The sequence below is a fragment of the Misgurnus anguillicaudatus genome, chromosome 22 (genome assembly GCF_027580225.2).
Source record: "Misgurnus anguillicaudatus chromosome 22, ASM2758022v2, whole genome shotgun sequence".
NCBI lineage: Eukaryota > Metazoa > Chordata > Actinopteri > Cypriniformes > Cobitidae > Misgurnus > Misgurnus anguillicaudatus.
Window position 1 is genome coordinate 30435528 of NC_073358.2, and position 24356 is coordinate 30459883.

The 24356-nt window shown below is 36.8% G+C and overlaps 1 protein-coding gene across 2 annotated transcripts in view; it reads left to right on the forward strand.

Moving 5' to 3' along the window:
- Positions 1-24356, forward strand: part of fibcd1b (fibrinogen C domain containing 1b) — a 110788-nt gene that overhangs the window by 35630 nt on the left and 50802 nt on the right. For both annotated transcript variants that reach the window (XM_055199613.2, XM_055199614.2), the window contains 3 exons: positions 2989-3468; positions 13446-13605; positions 14885-15021. In XM_055199613.2, coding sequence (XP_055055588.1) covers positions 2989-3468; positions 13446-13605; positions 14885-15021 — 777 coding nt within the window. The remainder of the gene's footprint in view (positions 1-2988; positions 3469-13445; positions 13606-14884; positions 15022-24356) is intronic.

Sequence of the window (24356 nt, forward strand, 5' to 3'; positions counted from 1 at the left end):
ACAAGCAAAAAAACAACACATAGATTACCTAGGAAACCAAAACATTTGTTATTTTCGACGAGGCATTTGTTCAAGAGATCAGTTTAGCAACTTGTCAGACCTTAAAAAAAACGAAACCGGAAGTAAGGTTAGGATCCAGACGTGTATCACGTGTGTCCGATGAAACCATCTATATGGCAACATATCGTAATACCGTTATACCGGCTGAAGAGTGGAAAATACATTTGATATGAATATTTGCTCATACCGCCCACCCCTACTGAGAAATAATTATATATGATCACTATACAATTGCAAAAACAACAAATCTAATGGTAGCATGGTGGCCTGAGACTTTTGCACAGTATATATATGCAATGAAAGCAAGTGCCTTCAACAAGTTTAATGTGACACAATCTAATTTAAAGCAAACTAGAGGCTTATCACATCTAGTGTCCTCAACATGTTTTATCAACCATCGTACTGTATATAAAACAGGGCGGATATCTGATCTCGCTGTGTAAACTGCTCACTGAAGTGCTTCCCAGAAATCTTTCAGATTTTCCCATAGATGGTAGTAAAATCCAAATCATAAAGCAAGCCATTAACCACTCATCAGCATGGGCCAAAGCCAAGCGTGACTGTTTTGCATATTAATGAACACGAAGGCTTGAAAAAGAACATATGTGTGGGCACTTATGCAGAGAACTACAAAGTATACATGGAAAGCACACCCACGTAGTCAGCGCATCCTTGCACAATACAGACGCACACACACGCACATGCACATGTGGGGAGACAACACATACGCATTTGTTTGGACTGTAAACTCAAAGTGGTTTAATTTACTCCCATTAACGGAGGTAGCAGAGATGGAAAGTGGCGTCTATTAACTGTGTGAAACGGGTAATGGAGTGAATGAATAAGGTACATTACAGACACACATACATAACACACGCTCTACTTCTATGTGAATCTGAGATTTGCTGCAGTGCTGTTTTTGAGACACATTAACTATTTTACAGGGTGGCTAATTCATATGGATTTGCACAAATGATTTTAAGAAATCATTGCTCCTCGGCCCAGGATCGCCCTTGACCACCTCTCTCATGGATTTTATGTGTTTGTATTTTTATAATTGTGCCGATATTAGTACCATCTACAGGTGTTGGTCATATATTTAGAATATCATCAAAAAGTTTATTTATTTCACTAATTCCATTCAAAAAGTGAAATATTCATTCATTACACACAGACTGATATATTTCAAATGTTTATTCTTTTAATTTTGATGATTATAACTGACAACTAAGGAAAATCCCAAATTCAGTATATCAAAAAATGTGAATATAGAGGGTATGCACGTGACGTTACCTTCGGCGAAAATGACTGTGGTTATGCCCAGTGAGTGGCAAAAGACAGAGCGGCAGCATTTGAGTACAGTGTGAAATGGGAAAAAGCTGTTGTGCGATAGACTGTACTAACAGATTAAGAAGAATTCGGAGCTATCGTTACTGACTGCCAAGAAACACTGAAAGGAGAAGTAAATTGATTGTTTATTTTAAAGTCCACTGACCACAGGTGGGTTGATAAGTTGCTAGGGTCACTAAGCAGAGGTTTTACTTTCTACTTAAACTTATTTTTTCGAGTATTTGTATTTTATCCGTGTTTTTCTTTGGAAAACATACATTTCAAAGCATATTATCATAATTTTTAAATTTCATATTATCACATTTATTTATTTCATAAATAATATGTTTTTGTTTTACATTTAATATTTAAGTACATTAACTTACTTTTACTCAAGTAAAAGTACACAATATTAATGTAATTAAGTATAATTTTTTTTTTATATGCAATATTAAATAATACACAGTATAATTCTATGCTTTAGATGTAATGAAGTAAAAAAAATTCCCAATACAAACACCCTAATAAAGCACAGATGCTTGGAAAATGTAACTAAGTATTGTCCACCTCTGCTATCAAGTCCAACTAAATTCAACTGAAGCTGATAATAGTCAGTTTTACTGGCGGTTTTCGCAGCAGCCTCTATGAAAACCAACCATTTTGTTGAATCACTTGCCACTCAAAAGGGCGAGTTCCGGCGTGGTCACGTGGAAAAGTGACGTCAATGCATACCCTCTAAAAAGGAAATATTGTGACACCTGGTGCCACACTTTAATCGGCTAATTAACTCAAAACACCTGCATAGGCCTTTAAATGGTCTAATTCTGTAGGCTACACAATCATGGGGAAGACTGCTGACTTGACAGTTGTCCAAAAGACGACCATTGACACCTTGCACAAGGAGGGCAAGACACAAAAGGTCATTGCAAAAGAGACTGGCTGTTCACAGAGCTCTGTGTCCAAGCACATTAATAAAGAGGCGAAGTTAAGGAAAAGAAGTGGTAGAAAAAAGTATAAAAGTGTATAAGCAATAGGGATAACCGCATCCTGGAGAGAATTGTGAAACAAAACCCATTTAAATGTGGGGGAGATTCACAAAGAGTGGACTGCAGCTGGAGTTTCACTTTTTGAATGGAATTAGTGAAATAAATCAACTTTTTGATGATATTCTAATTATATGGCCAGCACCTGTATATTAATAGAATATGCAAAACCTGATGTCAGCAATCTCCCATCAGGGCAAGCCAGCAGGGTGACACTTGTGGAGGAAAAAACGTGCAATTCTGAAAAAGTTTGATTTTCACCCAGAATTGAGTACAAAAAAGTAGATTTCTTTTAGGTCTACAGTAGGTATTTCTCATTGTTATTAAAACAGGCAGTTGATAAAAGCTCACTGGAGAGCAGAGTAGAATAGAGCAGAGAGTGGATTCTGGAACACCTTCATCTATTCTCCCATGTCTTTCTTTCCCACAGTTCTGTCAGACTGCAGTATTATTCCCAAAGGGCTTTAAAAAGCACTTTCTGTTCTGAAGAAATGGTAATGATGATTATGATATTATGATGGCTGTAACTCTCCGTCTCTGTCTTTTTTCTCTGCAGAGGATGAGTTGTAGCTATCTGCTATGTACCATCCTTCTCTTCGTCGCCGTTCTCCTCGCGGTCACAGTCACGGGAACCATTCTTCTTATGAACCACTACCAGGCCCCGCCCATGTCAGATGGACCGCCCCATATAAGCACCAATCAGGATGAAGCCAATGCACTGGTGACAGTTGAGAGGGGCGATGGATCGCGCATTAATATCTTCATCGATCCCAACTGCCCTGATTATAACAGTAACTTTCTTCGACTGGAAGGTGTGCAGACATCTTTGCTGCACTCGCTTACAGACCATGATACAGATCTGAAATCCGTCAAAGGTCAGGACCGCGCGCTATTGGTCAACTTGGCAGAGGAAGTTGCGAAGCTGTCTGCCCATGCAGGACAGCTGAAGATGGACTATGAGTCATTGAGAAGAGGACAAAGCAACCTGGGACAGGACTTGAACACATTACAGACTGAACAGAGCAGACTTATACAGGTAATGGCACGCTACACACACACACACACGCACGCACACACACACACACACGCATGCACGCACACACACACATTTTCATATAAGCAGGCCCACACATAATCTGCGCCTGCAGAACTCAGCAGAAAGCTTCACAAATTTCCACAAAATTTGAATGCTCATCCATCAGAAAGTTTTACACATTCTCTGGCCCTGTTTATAAAGAGTTTTTATGATGTTATCAGTAATACTCCTCTCATCCGTGTTTAATACATTTTACCATCTTTAAATCCAATATAAAGAATCTACAGATTTTTTCCTCAGTCAAATCAGAAAATGCAAAACAAGTCCACAGATTTTGTCTAGGCCTATGTATTACATACATACATTGTTTTTCCTGGCTCAAAATGAGATTAAAGTAGTGCATGAAGCACACATACATGTGTACCATGGCTCAACCACACACTTTACAATGTATTATATTATTATTATTATTAACTTTTTATTTTATTAAACAATAAATTAATTAAATACAACTTAGCTATTTTGTTCGACAGTTAACAAACAGCAAAGTTGTTAAAAATCAAATGAATATAACATATGCTTTTTATCTACAGTTCATTGTGCTCTTTTGCAGTGTTCTGCTGTCTATGGTGATAGCTGATGTAGACGATCATAGACATCATCTGTCACGCTTACTGTCATCCTTTTCTCTACTCTTGACAAAAAAAAAACTATTTTTACTGCCTTCATTCCAATAAAAAAGTTCTGATAAGATCCAAATCCTTTGCTTGATATATTTAATAATCATATGAAGCCCTTATATGAAATAATATTTCCTTTCTCCTTTTAACTCTTTCCCTGCCGGCATTTTTTTTAAAAGTTGCCAGCCAGTGCCAGCATTTTTTATGATTTTCACAAAAGTTTAATGCCTTGCAGAAAATGTTATTTTTAAATATATAAACATACAATATATCAAATGAAAGAGCAGACCTTCTGCTTTCAAACAAACAAACAAAAAATATTTCATCCTCCATACATTTCTTCTCTTTTTCTCAGCTCTTAAATATGGGTAGGTTTCTTCCAAAATTTCAAATTTTGAGCAAAAAGCTGAGATAATTGCATTTTTGTGATTTTTTTTATTGTGATCAGATTCAGAGCGATGATCAAAACATACAAGGAGTTCTTACTGTTTGCCCTAAGGGGTTGCTTCCAGGTTTTATAAGTAGGGTAAGAGCACCACCTGGTGGATAATAGCGGAAATATGGATTGCCGGAAAAACTTGTCATTGGCAGGGAAGCGTTTTCTCTTAATTTCTCTTAATTGATGATTTTTCTCTTAATTGTCAGTGGCGCGGAAAGTGTTAACTATTTTAGTCTACTAGTTTTTTTACCTATGACTGTCAATAATTTGCATTATTTGCGTTAAGTTTTGCTAATAAGTCTTATTAAATCTGCAGAAAAGCCCTTTCACGTCCTCTATTGTGCTTTTCACTCATTGATCTCGAATCACCAACAAGGATTAAATTAAGCAGAGTTAAGAGCTAATCTAGAGTTTGTTGATCTCAGTTTAATTTTAATTTGAGTTGTGTTGCACCACTTAAATTTAAACACATCTTAGATTGAAACTTTAACCTGTATTAAAACCTTAATCTGCGATTTATTTTGTCCGCTATGATGAATTTGCTGGCGTAATTAAAACAGCAGCATTGTTGACGTCGTCAATCAAAAAGGAAATAAACAGTTTATGCAGGTAAAGGAAATGTATTTCTCGATTAATCGTTTTTTTCTGTGGTTGATTCAAAATCGATTCTCACAGCCACGAATCAACTTTTTTCCAATTTTATTTCTGCAAACATTGAACGTAAGATTAACATTTATCTAATTACTAGTCTTCTCCACTAGATGTCACCCTTTTTTTTGCCTTGCGCGATGTTACCAAGAAGCGAGAGGCGAGCCTGTTCATTCATTCATTCAGTTTATATTCGAATATATTCTAATATAATATAATATTCTATATTATCTATATTCATTGAGTTGAATCGAGAATCGGGTATAAAAATCGAGTTGAGAATCGGAATCGAAAATCGGAACTAGAATCGAAATTGAATCGATTTGATAGCCTGTGAATCGAAATCGAATCGATCTGGAACATCTGAATCGATACCCAGCCCTAATTATAAATCACATACATCTGTAATCTAAAGGGCTGATTCAAATAAAAACATTTGACGATCTATTACAACAATGTATGGGATTGATTAACGCAGCAATGTGGCTGGAAATATTGGGAAGCTCAGAGATTGTAATATAATGATACGCATTTGTCATGAAGTGCCGCCGTGTGTCTGTTCATACACTGCCCTTCAGTTCCTGACTGGAGCGTCCATGACAGAGGAGAAGCGCATACGAAATGTTAATATAATATGTATCACTTATACATTTACTTATAAATTGAGTTCATATCAACTACAAACTTTTACTACCAACCATCTTTTCAAACAGACCCTAGTGCATGTCTTGGGGCACAATTGAGACACCATAACCAAAATAGCATAATGGTTAATCGAACCTGGGACAGCATCAAAACCATGCTACATATGACTGGAGTAAAAACAAAATTATGAGAACCCTGCAAAAGCAAGTAAATGTTCCAATGCAAAAACCCTTTAAGTGCGTCTGACATGTTTTCGCATTTTTTATAAGGCTCTTATTTTTAGCTTCGATAATTTCACTTTAATAGCATTGAAAAGGTTATCAGTCAGTGACTGAAATGCCTTATTTTCACAAATGTCACAATGTTACTTCATTGGTATTTAACAAATTTGACTGTCTTTTACTTCAAACACTTCTAAGTGCATGTAAGCTTATTCGGCAAAAAAAAAAAAACAGTTAAAAAAATCCACTTCTTTAGACAAGACATAGTTAACAGTTGCAAAATCACTAAAGATGCAACTAGAAGCATTAAAAATAATGAAAGTCAGAATTCAAAAGGTAAAAATGAAAAAACTGACCCTCCCATCAGGGGTGCCACATCCTAAGTCGTTTCACATTTAGTGCTATAGATGACTTTTGTCGACGTGGCGTTTAATAGATTCTGCCAACAAACCAGTAATTCTGAATGACTTAAGGCCAAGAATAATTGGATTTGAACTAAAAGTATTTGATGATCGTATAGTACGTATAATATATTATCTCATTTTGTATGAAGGGTGGCGTTAGGTAGCTTTTGCATCTGAACGCTCCAAGTATTTTCAAGAGATTCTAACAGATTCACTGCAAAGGTGGCAAAAGAGCTTTATCTTAAAAGACACATATAACACAAAAAGGTGCCCTTACAGGTACATGTAATAGGCATAGGGGGACAGGGGGGGCACTCCGCTGCCTATGATATTGCATTAGGTATAGCAGTAAATGTAATGTTCTCACGGACATTATGTAAAGATTTTTGTTTAAAGTTAGTGTAAATGTGTAAGAGGAAGTTGTATATTTTAGGTTGTATTACTTGTAGTCATTTCTTTCTAGATTCTTTTCTTCTAAATTTTAAGTCATAAATAATATATTAACAGTGCTATGATGTATGGCATTATAAATATAGGCATGATATTATAACCAACATGGAATAATAAATGTAAAAAAATATGCATTTTATATATTCCGACTTGCCTCTGACACTTGAGGTAAATGCTCTTAAAATAAAACACATTTTTGAATTGCTTGTATGCAGAATTTGCTGTGGATCTTTTCTAAAGCAGCCTTAGCTTGCCTTTGTAAATATCCTTTTATGCCATTTTAAGGTCTACCTGGTGCCAGCGTCCCAGAGTTTTTACAAATATTTTTTAGCTTATTGCCTTGTTCCAATAATAAGTAGAGAAAGCTTTTCAAGGGTATTTCACGAACATGTTGGTTTTCACACCAATATTCTTTTCATATTTTGTCTGAATATCTGAATTATTCACGGCTCTGGTGTTACAGAGAAATGTGTCGTGTCAATGCCAGCTGAGGACAGAGAAGGGCGATATGAAGACATTGATACCGACTGCTTCCTGCTCTAAAGGCTACAGTTTCAGGGGAATGACAGATGCCGCCTGCTTCCCTGTGTTAAGTGAATTACCACCAAGTTAAAACCTGACTTTAATCTGAATTACGCAGACTTAAGGTTTAGGATTAACACCATCTCTGTCTAACCACGAGGTACTGACAAGTTCTTACATGAGAATCTATCAAATGCGCACGCTGTGATGCGCAGACGCAAGGATACGCGACGGGAAGGAGCGAAAGAGAGTTGTTTATCACCGCCAAACACCTGCCCGACACAGAAAAGCGTTTTCAAAATCCCTGCTGAATGGAAAATAATCCTTTCGTTTTCGAATGACTTTCCGACAGCCACGGTGACCCATGCAGGTGTGTCTGCGTGCATGTCTGTGCCGTTTGAGAGGTCTTTCGCGCTCTTCATTTTGATGCTGTTTGAGTGAATACTTAGATTTGGGTGTGTGAAATTTGGAAAGGAGTAAATAAAGCAGCACTTAGCACAGGCTTGCAAAGAGAGTAATGACAGAGGCAGAGATTTAGATACCAGGTTAAAATGGCTTTTTAACTTGCTTTAACCCATTAACCCTTATTAATTAAATGTATTTATACCTGTAGTTAACTCCTATTACATGTAAAATGGAACACAAAGGCTGTTTCACTGCCTCTGATTAAACCCAATTGTACTGCTAATTTAATTGCTAATTTGTGCTAAAACCAGCACTGATAGTGCACTGAAGTAGGATTACAGGTTACACATGAAAGCATTTTACACATACGCTCGGTGAAGCATCGTGTTATGCATGCCGAACAACCCCTCCCCCAACCTCCAAGAGTAAATGGTTTTACCCCTAAAAGCGAGGAATGCTTGTGAGGAATGAAAGCATCAAGGTCTGTGTGAATTAATTTTAGCTCCACTGGCATTTTAGCTTTAGAGACTACCCCGTTTACGCCCTGCCATTACGGGAAGTAATTCTGCGTTGTCAATCATCTCAGCATTACAACCACTTCTGTGATATAAACCCGGAAAAGCCTTGAAGCTAAAGGTTACCTCCTCTGGGCACAACGCTGCCATTGCACTTACATGTGTGTGTTTGCGTGTGAGTGGTTTTGGGAATGTGTCAATCCTACCCTGATTATTAGAGTTCAGTGAGCTATAAGCTGTCAAGGGCCCTGTCTGCTTTCTTGTCCCGTAAGAGAAATTCCACCTGCTGAAATCCCATATTTGTTACATTTATCTGTATACAAGAATGTAACAAACAATTTTAGTGGTGGGATTAAATAAAGAAAGACATTTTTTTTGAAAGACTCATTATTGGACCACTGACTGGGTGTTGGAAAGTTGTGAGTTTTGATATTGTGACATTTTTAGTGATAGGCAATGTACACTCTCAGAAATAAAGGTACAAATGTTGTCACTGGGACAGTACCCTTTCAAAAAGGTACACCTTTGTACCCAAAGAGTGCATATTAGTACTTTAAAGGCACATATTGGTCGTTCAAAGATACATATGTGTACCTAAAGCCCTTTTCACACAGACATTGCGGAAAATAAACGGAAAATGCATCCTGGATTCTTCCGGTATCGTTTGATTCTTTGTTTATTCACACTGCCATGATTTGCCAGCATCTGCAAGGTCCCGGAAAGACACGTGACCTGTTTAAAGTCCTGCCCTATCTTCTATGCAGCGTCTGAAGTTTGCATAATATTTATTATTACTCTCTCCAGAAACATCTTGCGTGCATTTTTGTTTATGATAAGACTATAAAGGAGCGCGTGATGCGCCGTTCTATGCTGGTGAATCATCTCAGCTTCAGAGTGGATATTTGACGAGCTCCCAGATCTCTGCTTTTATACAGTTGTCAGACATTTCTCATCGTGATTGTTAATATGCATTTAAAACGCTCATTTTGAGGAGCTGAACGATATTGTTGGGATGACGAGCGGGCATTTCTGTTAATTATAAGCTCCTCATTATGACACGCCCATTACGGCAATGTTTCGGCTTCTTGTTCACACAGAGGGTTTTCCGTGTATCTTACTAGGTCCCCTTTCCTGCAATGATCTCAAAAGATTTACGGAACGTGTTTGTGTTCAAACAGATGCTTGTCTGGCAATTTTACGGGTATTTTCTGGGACCAAAGGTCTGTGTGAATGGGGTATAAATGGTACATATTGGAACCTTTTTTAAAGGATACTGCCCCAGTGACAGCTTTTGTACCTTTATTTTTGACAGTGTACCAGATGAACAACATAGACAGAAGTGAGACAAGATCCACTTGATCTTTCATGAGTACAACTAGTCTCGTCGGAAATGCTAAATCTGCATTCATTAGCTATGGCAGTATGTGTGCATATGTGACTCTGGTCTTCAAAACCAAGAGTAATTTTTTAAGTTAAGATTTATACATCATCTGAAAGCTGAATAAATAAGCTTTCCATTGATGAATGGTTTGTTAGGATAGGACAAATATTCTTTTAATATTTGGCCAAGATACAGCTATTTGAAAATCTGAAATCTGAGGGTGCAAAAATTCAAAGTATTGAGACAACACATATTGCTAATGAAAAATATTTTTTATGAGAGAAAAATAAAAAAATTTGACCTATACAATGTACTGTTGACTTTTGCTACAAATATGATAGAAAAATATGGCTAGGAACTATACTCTCATTCTGGCGTAATGATCAAGGACTTTGCTGCTGTAACATGGCTGCAGGAGGCCCAATGATATTACACAGCGCCTGAAAATAGTCCTCTTGTTAACTTTCAATGGCAGAGGACTATTTTTCAGCGCTGCATAACATCATTGCGCCTCCTGCAGCCATGGTACGGCAGCAAAGTCATTGATTATTACACCAGAATGAGAGTATAGTTCCTAGCCATATCTGCCTAGAAAATTGCAACTTTTAATTTTCCGTCTGTCTTAATACACAATGTAACTACAGAAAAGTCAAGTTTTAAATAGTAAAACACATCGAAACTCTTTGATAATTTTTTTGCGCGATGCTAATGGTCTAATCAGATTCAATGGATTATGCTAAGCTATATGCTAAAAGTGGTACAGCCAGAGCTGGAGATCAGCTGAATGGATTCCAAAATGGTAAAAATCAAATGTTTAACTCTAGGGGAGCTGGAAAATTTGCATATTTTTAAAAAAGTGGAGTGTCCCTTTAAGGTTTTGTGGTCCATGGTCACCTATGTGTGTTTTAACTTTATTCTGCACAGGTGTGCATGTGTCTTTTAAGACCCGGTAAGGCACATTGCTCTGCACTGATTGACACAACATGCTAATTTTGAATGTGTCTCACAAATTTGAATGTACACTCAACCACACACTCATACTCAGAGGTACACAAAGGATTCTCCATCTAAAATGATTCAAATCTGTCACGTTTAAGGGGAAAAACACACATTGGGTAGGCATTGTTTGTGTATTTTACAGGGGTCTTATTTCAAGGTAGTCAAGCAGTAACAGGGCCAGCTCACTGCCTCGAGTAGAAAACCACACTATAATTCTGGCACAAAGACCTTTACAGATTTATTGCACGTCAAGCGGTTGACTCCAAATGACAGGTTGCCTTTCGGGAACAGTCTCCCAGAAAGATTTTACCTTCCCATAGGCTACAAGGATTTTCATTAGACAACAACCCTTTGACAGTGCACTTCAGTGATTCAAAGTTTCATATAGACCCAGCAAGTTATAAGGTTTTCTCCAAGTTAAGAGTTGTTTTCTGCTATGCTCCAGAACTATAAAAGGTCTGTTGCTGTCCAAGGTGCTGAAATGGATCTCAGTATAGAAAACAATATAAGGCTTCCAATTAAGTGGATACGCCTTGTTTATGCTCAGTGTCACTTGAGGTAGATTTGTTTTTGAAGTGCAGATGATTTCAGAGGGTGTATAATAGAGGTTCATTTAACTTTATGAATTAACTCTTTCGCGCCATTGACGAGATATCTCGTCAATCAAGAGAAAATGCTTCCCCGCCAATGACTAGTATTTCTGTCTTTCTGCAATACCGCTATTATCCACCAGGTGGCAACTTTTTAAACTCGGAAGTATTGCCCTATGCCAAGCAGCTGCATGTCCGTGTCTGTTTTAAAGATCGCTCTGAATGGGAACTCTATGACAAGTCCGTCACAAAAATGGAATTATCTCTGCTTTTTGCTCAAAATGTGGTGTTTTTGCAGAAACCTACCCATATTCAAAAGCTGATTACAAAAGAACTCCTGAAGGTAGGATGAAACTGTGTTTTTTGTTTGAAAGCAGATAATATATTGTATGTTTATATATTTAAAGAAGAACATTTTCTGGAAGGCATTAAACTTTTGTGAAAATCATGAAAAACGCTGGCGCTGGCTGGCAACTTTTTTTTTAAATGCTGGTGGCCAAAGAGTTAAAGAGGTTTATTTAGCTAAGAGTTCATTAAAATTATGTAATGCCATTTTGGTGGTTATAGCTAATTTCATGGGTCCTTGAAATCCTTGAAAGTGTGTGAATCTGGGGAAAAAATCAAGGGCGTGGGAAGTTTTTAAAAATATATACATACATGGATACAGGTCATTGAAAGTGCTTGAATCTATTTTATGCAAGAAGTTTTCTGAAAATAAAATCCATATTATTTCCTGTGTAGTGTAGGATAATATCATAAAAATTCTAGACTTTTTAAGCACACGTGCTAAACTGTTCGTTTTAAATGCTTATATCTACTGTATGCGAATGTTGATTCATACCAAAAATGATTTTTTTGCATAGTTATGTTTGACACATGAAAACGTCTCGGTTACGTATGTAACTGTTGTTCCATGAGAAGGGAGCGAGGCGCTGCGTCTCCCGTGCCATACTTCCTGCGTCCCTGTAATGCCGTCTTTGGCTATATTTCAGATAGCGATATACAGTACTTCCTGTATCCCGTGTCATCCAGTCTTTGTCGTTAAGCCTCACCATTGGTTGAATTTGATATACACATTCAGACTTACCCCTGGAGGCGTCCCCAAAGTGTCACTGCAGTGACACAGCGCGAGTTCCCTCAAAAGGGAACTGTAACAATGTATCTTAAAAGGTGACACAATGTAACCTTGCTCTCACGTGAAATGTATCCCTACATTTAGTCCTTGAATTTGAGGGTATTGGACCTGGAAAGTCTTTGAAAGGTCATTGAATTTGAAGTTGTGGGAACCCTGCAATTTTCAACTGTAATCTGTTGACAGGTATTACCAAAAGTAAGCTTAACAGCCAAAATCAGTAATGCAAGAGGTGTGCAGCTTACTGCACCCCTACACTGAAAAAAAAAAGATTCTTTGAATTTAATACATTTTTTTAAGGTTAGTGGTTGCAATCAATTTTTTAAAGCTACATTTAAACAAAAGTTTTATATTTTATTTTACTTTACTAATTTTTTTTTGTTTAAATGTAGCTTAAATAAATTGATTGCAACCACTTACCTTAAAAAAATTGATTAAATTCAATGAATAATTTTTTTCAGTGTAGCAAATTACGTAACATATGTTTTAGTGTACTCAATTAACCTAATCAATATTATTTGCTCTTATAAAACGGTTAGTTCCAATCCTTGATTCTGATTGGCCAATAGCTGTGCTTTATTCACAATAAAACACGACTATGACTGCTTCACCCAACGGTTTGATGCTTTCATTCATATTACACATTGGAACATTGTTCTTCACAGTCAGGGACTATTTTTTCTAGTGGAAGGAATATTGGGAATATTTAAGGAATATTTATTGATTTAACTCCATGAAAGTTGCACTAATACATTTTTTTTACTTTAATATTGTGTGGTAAATGTTTTATAAAAGCAATAAGGCACTCAAGGCAAGTGTACAGCCTCTCGTACCTTATTACTTACATAAATAATCTGTCCCTCACACTTCATCTTGGCCACCTTCCTGAACTGGAGTTGTAACAATATGCTGATCATTTAATAGTTTTTACATGTTTGTGTTTTAGCTGCTCTCCGAGAGCCAGATTAACATGGTGAAGGTCGTAAACTCTGTGAGCGATGCCCTGAATGCTATGCAGAAGGAAACGGGTGGTCTGAAGGCCAGGGTGAAGGCTGACCTGCAGAGGGCGCCGGTCAGAGGTGTTCGTCTTAAAGGCTGTGCTAATGGTGAGATATCCAGTCTGCTCATATCGTTTCTTAATTCTTGTATGTATAATATTTTTGTCATACAAAAGGGCTCATTGACTTTCAGTGTGGTAATGTCATAGGTTGCCAGCAGTCTTGTGTGAAAGGGTCTAGCGTGAAATAACTCGACAGGCCTGTACGAAGGACAGACCTTTGAGATCGTCTAACATCAGTATCTGACCTCACTGATGCTCTTGCATGTAAATTAGGCCCAAATCTCTCTAGTCATGTTTTAACTTGTACTATAAAATGCTGTTAATAGACTAACTCCCTATTAATGCTCATTGTTTTGAAATCAAAGCAAATATGGCTGCCTAGTTTTGGCCAGTAGGATGATTAGTTATTAATTCCTCCGAGCATTTATCCAGCCCTCTACTCTTTCATTCATCATCTGAGCAGCCTCCTAAAATGTTTAACATGGTTTGTCCATCCTACCTGCACCCCTTGACAATTATCAACTCCCACGATCTCGACAACACAACATGCCCTCTCGGATCATGCTCCGACATCACCAGCTTAGAGCCATGAGCTATCCAGTCCCCAAGCAGAGGCGCTAATCCTCCCACTGTTGACTCACGACTCGCTCTCGAGCCAAAGAATATCAGCCAATTTCACAGAAAACTGTGTTTAAATTGTGCGTATAGCTGCTGCCTTATTTCCGTACACCCTGCTGATCTGAATTCTCATTAGACGATTGACTGGGAACATGAGGAAAGTGTCTGTGCTTAAATTGCGCTCTCGGGAAGTCTAATGTGTCTAAAAGCATTTCGCCACTTTACTTTTAAGACCCCGATGTGTCTGCTAGAGCCACAGGTGTGGTTTGTAATGAACCCCAGTTTGAAGCAGACACTTGTATGCAAGCATGTGACAGTGAAGGGGAAAGCGTTTGCTATAATCAGAGGAAAGTATAGCTCTTTTGGGAGCAGAGACCAGTGAACTGAGATGCACCAGATGCCTTGAAAAGCTGGCATGAAGTCATATTGGCTAACCTTTAGCACTTTTTCCTTGGACAATACATTAGCCATGGCCTAGTTTAGCTGTTTGCTGTCTTGTTGCGATAGGTGATCTAATATGGTGACCACATTCTGTAAGATACACTTTATGCAGTCATGCTATATATATATATATTTTTTTTTTTTAAATAAATAATCTCTCTTTCTATCTCATATTACATATAACATACTTGAGTTTATATTGACAAAGCATTGCAAAGAAAATATTGTAAATTATAAAACAATATATATGTTTCTTTTTCTCTCAGGCTCTCGTCCACGTGACTGTAGTGATATATATGCCAGTGGTCAGAGGGAAGATGGCATCTACTCTATTTTTCCCACACATTACCCTGCCGGCTTTCAGGTTTATTGTGATATGAGCACGGACGGAGGTGGCTGGACGGTGAGTCACACTCACATATGTTTATCTAAGCCTGCATGATATAGCATGAACATCCATAGCATTAGGTGGATGTAAAAGGGTTTGTGGTTTAATCCTTGTGATGCTTTTATTTTAAATTAAAATACATATAAGAGGAAAACGGTATGTCAATTGAAAGGTGTTTAGGGCCAGTATGGGATTATTTTAATGGTGTCTCTATACCTGGATTTGAATGATCCACCCTATATCACGGTAAGTCGTGTTATAGTCACAAAATATTTGATTAATTTATTCGTGTTATTGAAATGATTTTTCCGCTGTTTTTCGTGCCAATTTTATGCATTGGTTTCTATATGTTTTTTTTTTAACTATTCTCACTTGGGGTTAGAGTTGGGGTTTGGTTTAGAATGTCACAGAAAGTGATTCTAACCCCAACCTCAAGCAACAATGGTAAAAAAATAGGAAAAAACAATGAGAAAACAAAATATAATCTGTGTGACGTCACTTTTTGTTGATGTTTGAACTGTTTTCAAACAAACGGAGCATAGCTAACTCATCCCGCTCCCCCTCCCTTCCGTGCTTTCATGAACACGCCCAACCCCCACCCTCAAATCCTTCTTGTCGTTTATTAGCAGGAACACTTTGTTATGGTATCTGTTTGTAGGTTTGGCCACTTTGTTTGTATTGCAGTTTGTGGAGCCTGGGCTGTCTACAGAAATAGCGTTTTTTACAGTTTGATCAGCGGACAGGCAGCAAACAGATAGTGAGGAGATGTTTGCTGTATGTAACAAAAAATGTTTTATGGTCTAAAACGCGTGAATTCGCTTAGAGCGCCTTTAATCAAATATTTTGTGACTATAACACGAATTTCCGTGAGATTGGGTTGGAATGATACAGTACATGATGCGTGCATGATGTAGAGCCCCCTTCAGGTATTGGGTGGAGTTTAACCTCCCAATTGTAGACGCTAATACCTGGATCCTTTTACTGGTGTCTCTGGACGTGATCTTAGTATCTTTGCCCCTTGCTGTCTAGACTGCCTATTAAGTTTTACTCTGTTCTTTACAAAGCACTCCCTATAGGTAGTAAATGACTAGCTTAAGTAACTATAAATGACTACTTAAGAATATCAGGTAGGTAATCACCATATACAAATGAAATATCTCCAAAAGGTTCATTTTAAACCCCAAGATAAATGAACAAAAATGAAACACACTAAATGTAAGTGAAACTGCGTAGCAAACTTCTAAATAAACAGTTATTTTTACCATACAGTGTATAAGACTTGTTTATAATTGCAGGCACTTCAAGGGTTAATTTTCAAAAATGCAATCAAAATCAACAGTTTTGCAGTAACTCTCTTTTCCTCACATTACATTTGGTTCACATGAAGTACACAGTGGTCTTTAACAAATTATACCAATAACATTGGTATCTCTAAATGCACAGTATAGAAATAACAGAAATGGTTTTGTTAAGCCAACATAATGACTAGAATGACCTTTAAGCTTCAATCAAAAAGGTAAACTTTAACCCAGTGTTTATGTACTAAATCACCATGTATAAACAATATCACTCAATAATCAAAGAAAATAACTTATTGTGGGCCCACCATACATACACACATAACACACAAACCTCGTTGCAGGCCTGAATGTCGCTTGTGTGCGCTGAGGCCGATCAAAACACAAACTGGCCGCTTCGCTCTATAAGAGCACAAATAAAAGTAAGTGTATTTGGTAGGAGTCTGCGTTTTGCATCATCCGGTTGACTTGAATCTGTGTTCAACCGGCAAACTTTACAATCCCTCCAACTCTTGGCAATATGCGCGTTGTCTGACTCCACTGTGGTGGTCCTGTCTGGCTCTCGCCCAATGTAGTGACAGTTCATTGCTATCGCTAAATCACAAAGGATGTCAGTTACTGCATCAGTGTAATTGATGAACTTGATTAATGAACTTACTGACAACATGAATAGTCTGTCTACATATAATAGCAATCCAGTGTTAAACTAACAGTTCTTCCAAACCACATTGTGCTGACTACATTTCTATACAAATAGGTTACAAAGCATAACATTTGTGTTTTTTTCCCTAAATAAATGAATATGAAAAGAAATGTAAATAATGAAGAAATAATTATATAAAAATGTAACTAGGGTTACATACACCAGAAAAAAAACAGCTGCCAAAAAAAAGATGTTTGTCACCCACTCCGATTGTGGTCATTCTCCTGGGCCTGTGAGAAGGGCAAATAATGATTTGAAGGGGTGGCATTGTCAAGAACTTTTATGATTCACTAGAGATTTTTTCACACAGTTAAATGAAGCGCTTAGAAAATAATACTTTCTTTGGATTTTCTTTGATTTTGATGTACAAATTTAAAGGTCACATAACACACACAGTTTCTGCCAATCTTAGGATAACTTTTGATTTACTATACTTTCGTTCGTGTTGTTTACATTATATGTTCTTAAACACGAACAACAAAACACAGAATTTGATGCAGTTTTACTCCCGGGTTACTACTTTGATGCTCTTGTGCCCATAGAAGGACTTCCACTGTAACTTCACGAGATAAGACATAACAGATTATGTGACATATTGGAAAAAGCTTGTACGAACCCTGATGAAAGAGTATTCAGCACAGAAATACTCAGTTATACGTCCAACTGTTTTATTTTTTTGAAACGTTGCCTATGTTGAGACTGAGAATCCAACTCTTTAACAGTGTAAATAAAGGGCTTTTCACACGTTAAAGGAATAGTCTACTCATTTTCAATATTAAAATATGTTATTACCTTAACTAAGAACTGTTGATACATCCCTCTATCATCTGTGTACGTGCACTTAAGCGTTGGAGCGCGCTGCGACGCTTCAATAGCAATTAGCTTAGCCCCATTCATTCAATTGTACCATTTAGAGATAAAGTTAGAAGTGACCAAACACATCAACGTTTTTCCTATTTAAGACGAGTAGTTATACGAGCAAGTTTGGTGGTACAAAATAAAACGTAACGCTTTTCTAAGCGGATTTAAAAGAGGAAATATATTTTATGGCGTAATGGCACTTATACTTCGACTTGGCGCAGTAATACCCTCCCTCTCCCATTATGAGAGTGAGAAGGGGAGCGGACTTTTCAGGCGAGTCGAAGTACTCCCAAAAGTGCTATTACGCCATAAAATATAGTTCTTCTTTTAAATCCGCTTAGAAAAACGCTACGTTTTATTTTGTACCACCAAACTTGCTCGTATAACTACTCGTCTTAAATAGGAAAAACGTTGATGTGTTTGGTCACTTCTAACTTTATCTCTAAATGGTATCATTGAATGAATGGGGCTAAGCTAAATGCTATCGAAGCGTCGCAGCGCGCTCCAGCGCTTACGTGCACGCACACAGATGATAGAGGGATGTATCAACAGTTCTTAGTTAAGGTAATAACATATTTTAATATTGAAAATGAGTAGACTATTCCTTTAACGATAACTATAATGTTAACTACTATAACGATAGCTATATTAGTTTCCACATAACCGAACAATAACGATAACTTTATATTAATTCGCTCGTGCTCGCGGTACTCACACAAATCACTTACCTTCAATAGCACTAACTAATATTGCATATTTTCTTCAATAAAAACTTTTGCAATTGTTTACATGCCATTGAATGTGTAAATATGCCTGTTCTTGTTGCAAATATTTAAACAAAATATAATGGCATATTTTAATATATTTTTGGCCTTTTATAAAACATTAGCAATTGATGTTTTTGTGGCATGAAATATGCAATTTTGAATTTAACAAACAATTAAATAATTGACATAGATATGCAATGTTAAATAAAAACGTGTCTGTGTTTAACATTTTGTGGTTCTAATTAATTAATTAAAGTCCTGTTGTACTATTGATTGAATTTAATGAAATTCACTGTATTGTGTTGCATTTGTTCATTAAAAACAGATTAATATTAAACAATACATTGAAATAAATTAAACAAGCAGCAGTCTTTTTTGAGCTCCTATTCAAAAATAATCCCTGTGGCTCTAACGCACTTACAATCTTTTCTCTACACAGACTCAACAAATGCATTCAGTTGCATCCACAGATGTCTTTAAAATAAATCAACAAAGCTAAATTATCCATTACATTTCCAGCTTATTGCTGAGATTTTGGGGTTAGCTAAAAGCAGCAAATTTACTTTAGATATCATATACAGTTTTTCATTTAATCTCTTCAAACAACCATCTACCAGTAATCCTCCATCTAGTTGAGTAATAATATGTAGATGTACTGTTATCTTTATTGAGATTCTTAACAAAATAAGATAATCTTTTAAAGCTGAAAGATACTGTCATGTTTGGCTGCTTAAAATGATGAAAATATCATGGCGGCACTTAGCCTGATTGCGGTCTTGATCATGATGATGATATGACGATAATGAGGTTTGGTATTGCTGATTTCGTTTAGTTTAGAGATAATACATTCTGTTTCCAATTGGAGTTTTCCTGCACCGAAATGACTACAAAGTGCTGTTCTTTCCTGGGCTTCTCAGGAATCATTAGGATCTGAATGCACATCAATTCATTTTTGTACAGGGTTATATTCTCAAGTCACCCATATGTAAATAACAATGAATGAACCGCACAACTTATCAAAATATATGCTCACTTTCAATAATGGTCCATTACATTATTCTAATGTTGATTATATATCGAGTCATTGAGTCATCTGGATATATGCCTATTGAAGAGAATAAAAATCTGTGACCTTATGAAGGCTTTTAAGAGATAGAGAGAGAAATGTGTTGGCGCATTGGTCATAGGGAGGAAATGGCTTGAAACGAAAAAGTCTGTTGTATTCAGTCTGGCAGGCTATTAGTTCTTCATAACTGCCCCACTTTTTGTTGCTCATGAGACTGTTACAACTGGGAGAAAGACACCCACTGCCACAATGTGTGTGTGTGTGTGTAAATTGAAAGCAGACTAATGACACGTAGAAATGAAATGAGCCGAAGTGGCAAAGATGCATTTGATCTTCAACATGAAGAACAAGTGAGATGCAGAGATGCAGAAACACTGGGATGGAAAGTTTTAAATCAGTGAAGTCCAGAGCTCATGCCTCTGTGGAGGCTTTGTATCCAAATGGTTTGGTATATCAAAAAGCTTGACTTCAGGTCTCAAGATCATATGTCTCAAAATTGGAGATGGTCTGTTGTGACCCCATGAATCAGATCAAAAACAAATTTTGTTTCTAGGCCATGCAATTCTAATGTTATTAGCTTAACCCTTATATGTTGTTGGGGCCATTTTTGGCCATTTTTGTTATTTGTTTTTGTCTTAATTTGGCCACAATTTTCTCTGTGTTTCAGCAAATGGAATGATTTTTGGTTACAAATCTTATATTAACACATATTTTGAGAAAATGCTTTGAAATTTTTCAAAAACTTAACAATATAACGTGGGAAAATTTACTACCCTTAAGTGTTGTTTGTGGCCAAAAATGGCCACTAAATTAAACTGCTGTAAAAATGTATCAAATGAATTTTCTTTCCAATTTTTTTTGAATAAATCTGTTAATCAACCTCAGTACTGATCAAAACTACCAAATGTTTACAAAAATTCCATGATTTTAACTCTTTAATTGCCAAGTTAATAAGTGGTGTCACTGATTTGGGAAAAAAACACAAAATTACAGATTTTTCTTTTACCTTTTTCACAGTCTTGGGCATGTAAAAGATTAGTGAAAACATTGGCTTTGATGCATTTTTAGTTTTTGTGCAGCATTTTTTTTCTCCCTCATTTATTGTTTGTGGCCATTTTTGCCCCATTGACTTCCATAATGACAATTGTTTTTGATTGCAGAGCCATGACACCTTATTATCATGCATTTTTGATTCTTTGTGGTTTTACCTTTTGCAAAGAGGTAAAATTTGTCATTTTTACTGTTGATCACCATGTGGCACCATTAACCCTTTAGTAGGCCTGTGCAAAAAACAGAGCAAATCATGAAATTTTTGGAAAAATTTGGTAGTTTTGATCAGAACTGAGGTTGATTAACAGATTTATGCAAAAAAAAATGAAAAAAATATTAATCTGATACATTTTTACAGCCGTTTAATTTCATGGCCATTTTTGAAAGGGTATTGCTACAATGCACAAGTGTTAGGGATTAGTCCATTTTCTTTAAAAGAATCCAGATAATTTACCCACCACAATGTCATCCAAAATGTTAATGACTTTCTTTGTTCAGTCAAGAAAAAATTATGTTTTTATGAGAAAAACATTCCAGGACTTTTCTCATTTTAATGAACTTTAATGGACCCCAATACTTAACAGTCTTAATGCAGTTTAAAATTGCAGTTTCAAACGACTCTGAACGATCTCAAACGAGGCATAAGGGTCTTATCTATCTAAACGGTTGTCATTTTTGGCAAGAAAAATAAAAATATGCACTTTTAAACAACAACTTATCGTCTTCCTACGGTCCTGTGACGCGCCAGCGCGACCTCACGTAATACACGTCAAGAGGTCACGGATGACGTATAGAAACTATGCCCTAGTGTTTACAAGTGTGGAGAAAGAGGACCGTTCCGACGTTGTTGTATGTCAAATGATACTAATTAATGTCTTTGTGTCAGTTTATTGTTTAAAATGGTTCGCAAACATGCGTTTCATATATGTACCACGTGACCTTTCGACGTCATTACGCAATTACGTGAGGTCACGCTGGCGCATCAAACAGCCGAAGGAAGAAGAGAAGTTGTGGTTTAAAAGTGCATATTTTTTATTTTTCTTGCCAAAAATGACAATAATTTTGCTAGATAAGACCCTTATGCCTCGTTTGGGATCATTTAGAGCCCTTTGAAGCTGCGTTGAAACTGCTATTTTAAACTGCATTAAAACTGTTAAGTGTTGGGGTCCATTAAAGTCCATTAAAATTAGAAAAATCCTGGAATGTTTTCCTACAAAAATATAAATTATCTGGATTTTTTTAAGAAAATGGACTAATCCTTTAAGCATTCATAAAATGTTAAACAGTTGGTGGCGCTATGGAGCACCGCAGTTGGCACAACTTCCGTACATTTCTAGGGGCTGCCATAGACCCTCATTCAAAAGAATAATAAGAAGCAACCCATTACTTTTAGAGCACATCCCAAAGGAGAGGTCCTAGCTAAACCAACCACTCCAAGCTAAAACACACACACTTGCCTTCACTTTGCAAACCGAAGGAACAGAACTACCCACCCCAATTTCACCTTCAAACTCCCTCCACAGTTTAAATCCCATTCCTTGTTCAGACCTATTTTTTATTAGTTGAATGCATGTGTTTGCAGACTCTTACTCTGGCATGCAATCTAAGACCACAGTGTCCCACTAAAATAAATGGAAATGGTAGAATTTATATAGCTGTTCTGAGCCACTGCTATAGCTTCAGATTTCCCCTAATATGAGAAAACGTCCCTTCAGTCCTCAGTCCTTTCATTCATTGGTTCCATCACAGTGGATATTGCTAGCCCTCGTCTTTTTGTTGCCTCTTGTTTTCATTTCAGCAAGAAGCATGACAGGGAGTAGAGAGGGAACATTCTGTTGTCAGACACCCTGAGCTTCTGTAAATAGGATTGACACTTTTCTTTAACAATAATGCTAAATAGAGAGAGAGAAAGGGAGAGAGAGAGAGGGAGGGGGGTGACCATTCTAGCAATTGTATGTTTCTGACACACTGATTTTTCTTCAGGTAAAACCAAGCATAGAATTACATTGTCACGCACACCTAGTGAAATCCTTGACAGATGAAAGATCCAGGACAAGGTAGAATAGAGGTGTCAGTCAAGTGAGATGTTTCATATCTTCTACCTTGATTTGAGCAAGCCGTACAGACTCATTCTTTATTTCTTCCGTCTCTCACCCTATCTTTCTTTTCCGCGAGGTCTCTCCATCTCTCACATATGTCCAAGTGCACACAACCACGCTCACTCGATCGCATTATCACCTGCGATGTTCTGTATTCCGTTCATGACCCGCGCTCTGCCCCTGGATAATGTATTCCACTATTATTATTTTATCTGCTAAAAGGAGAATACTAAAAATGAGCACTCTATAAATCATTTATGGGCGCAGATCTATTAGAGTGCTACGTGATCTGGCATTATCAAATGGTGCTTTTATCAAAAGTACCCACAACTCCTCTTTGAAATATTAAAACAGCACGGAGACCTGAAATGTAAAAGTTTTAGATTGAAACTCAGGCTATGGCAGAATCTGGACTTGCAAGTATTTTTTCCTTTTGGAAAAATGTCAGACTGCTTTTTATTGCTTATCCATATTTTACAACTCGTTTGTACAGTATATTTCTAAAGGCATGTTGTTACAGCTGTTACTTTATAGAGTAGCCCACATTTTTCGCAACATGCTCCATTGTACAGGATTTATAGTATATACGTTTATATTTTGACATGTAATAAGGGGTTTAAGCTTTAAAGTGAATTAGAGGCATATGAACCACCTTGATACTGTTATAAACATGAAATTGCTTTCTTAATTCTAGATAGTTTAATGAGTATCCAAGGTGCTTAGATCAGGATTTTTGGGGCCATTCACCGATCACTTGAGGCAGTATTGTCTGATTACCGATCACTAGGTATATTTGAAGAGTTTGCTTCCAAAACGCAATAAATCCATTTTGACTAATTTCTGTAAAAGCGTGTTTTCTATACCAAGAAAGTGGCCAAGATGAAAACCACTATTTTCTGTTACAAACTTTCACATAGCATCTTTAGGTTATCCATAATTCAAATCCATAATTTGATTTTTAAAGATGTATTATATAAACTGATAATTTTTTCCACAAAATGCAATAAATCCATGACATGTTTTTTTTTTCAAAATGCTATAAATCTATTGAATCAATATATAAATATGCATTCATCTTTGCCATGTTATATTTATTTAGTTGTCTAGTGGTATACACTGATTAAACATTAAAGGCATTAATCAAAACACTTATTTTGTCATATTTCTGCGGTTATACTTGGGACGTCGTTGCTGAACATTTTTGACAGCGATCAGCTGTAAAATGTTTTGGTCTTGCTCGATTTTTGTTGACTTCGAGTAAAATAATGGAACTTTTTTCATAAGATCCCCTGGGGTCAATGTGTTAGCATGACAAAAGCTTAATGTTGTCGGGAGAACAAGCAACAGCCGGCATTTTTCCGTCTCCCGACTGCCTCTCACATAAATTATTCGATTTTGATGGCTTACATTTCTTCCCCGCCACACCACAGGTTTATCAATGCCATCAAAAGTATTATTTTGCTTTTGTTTGTTTGTTGATTATGAAGTACAAATTAGATGAGGAAA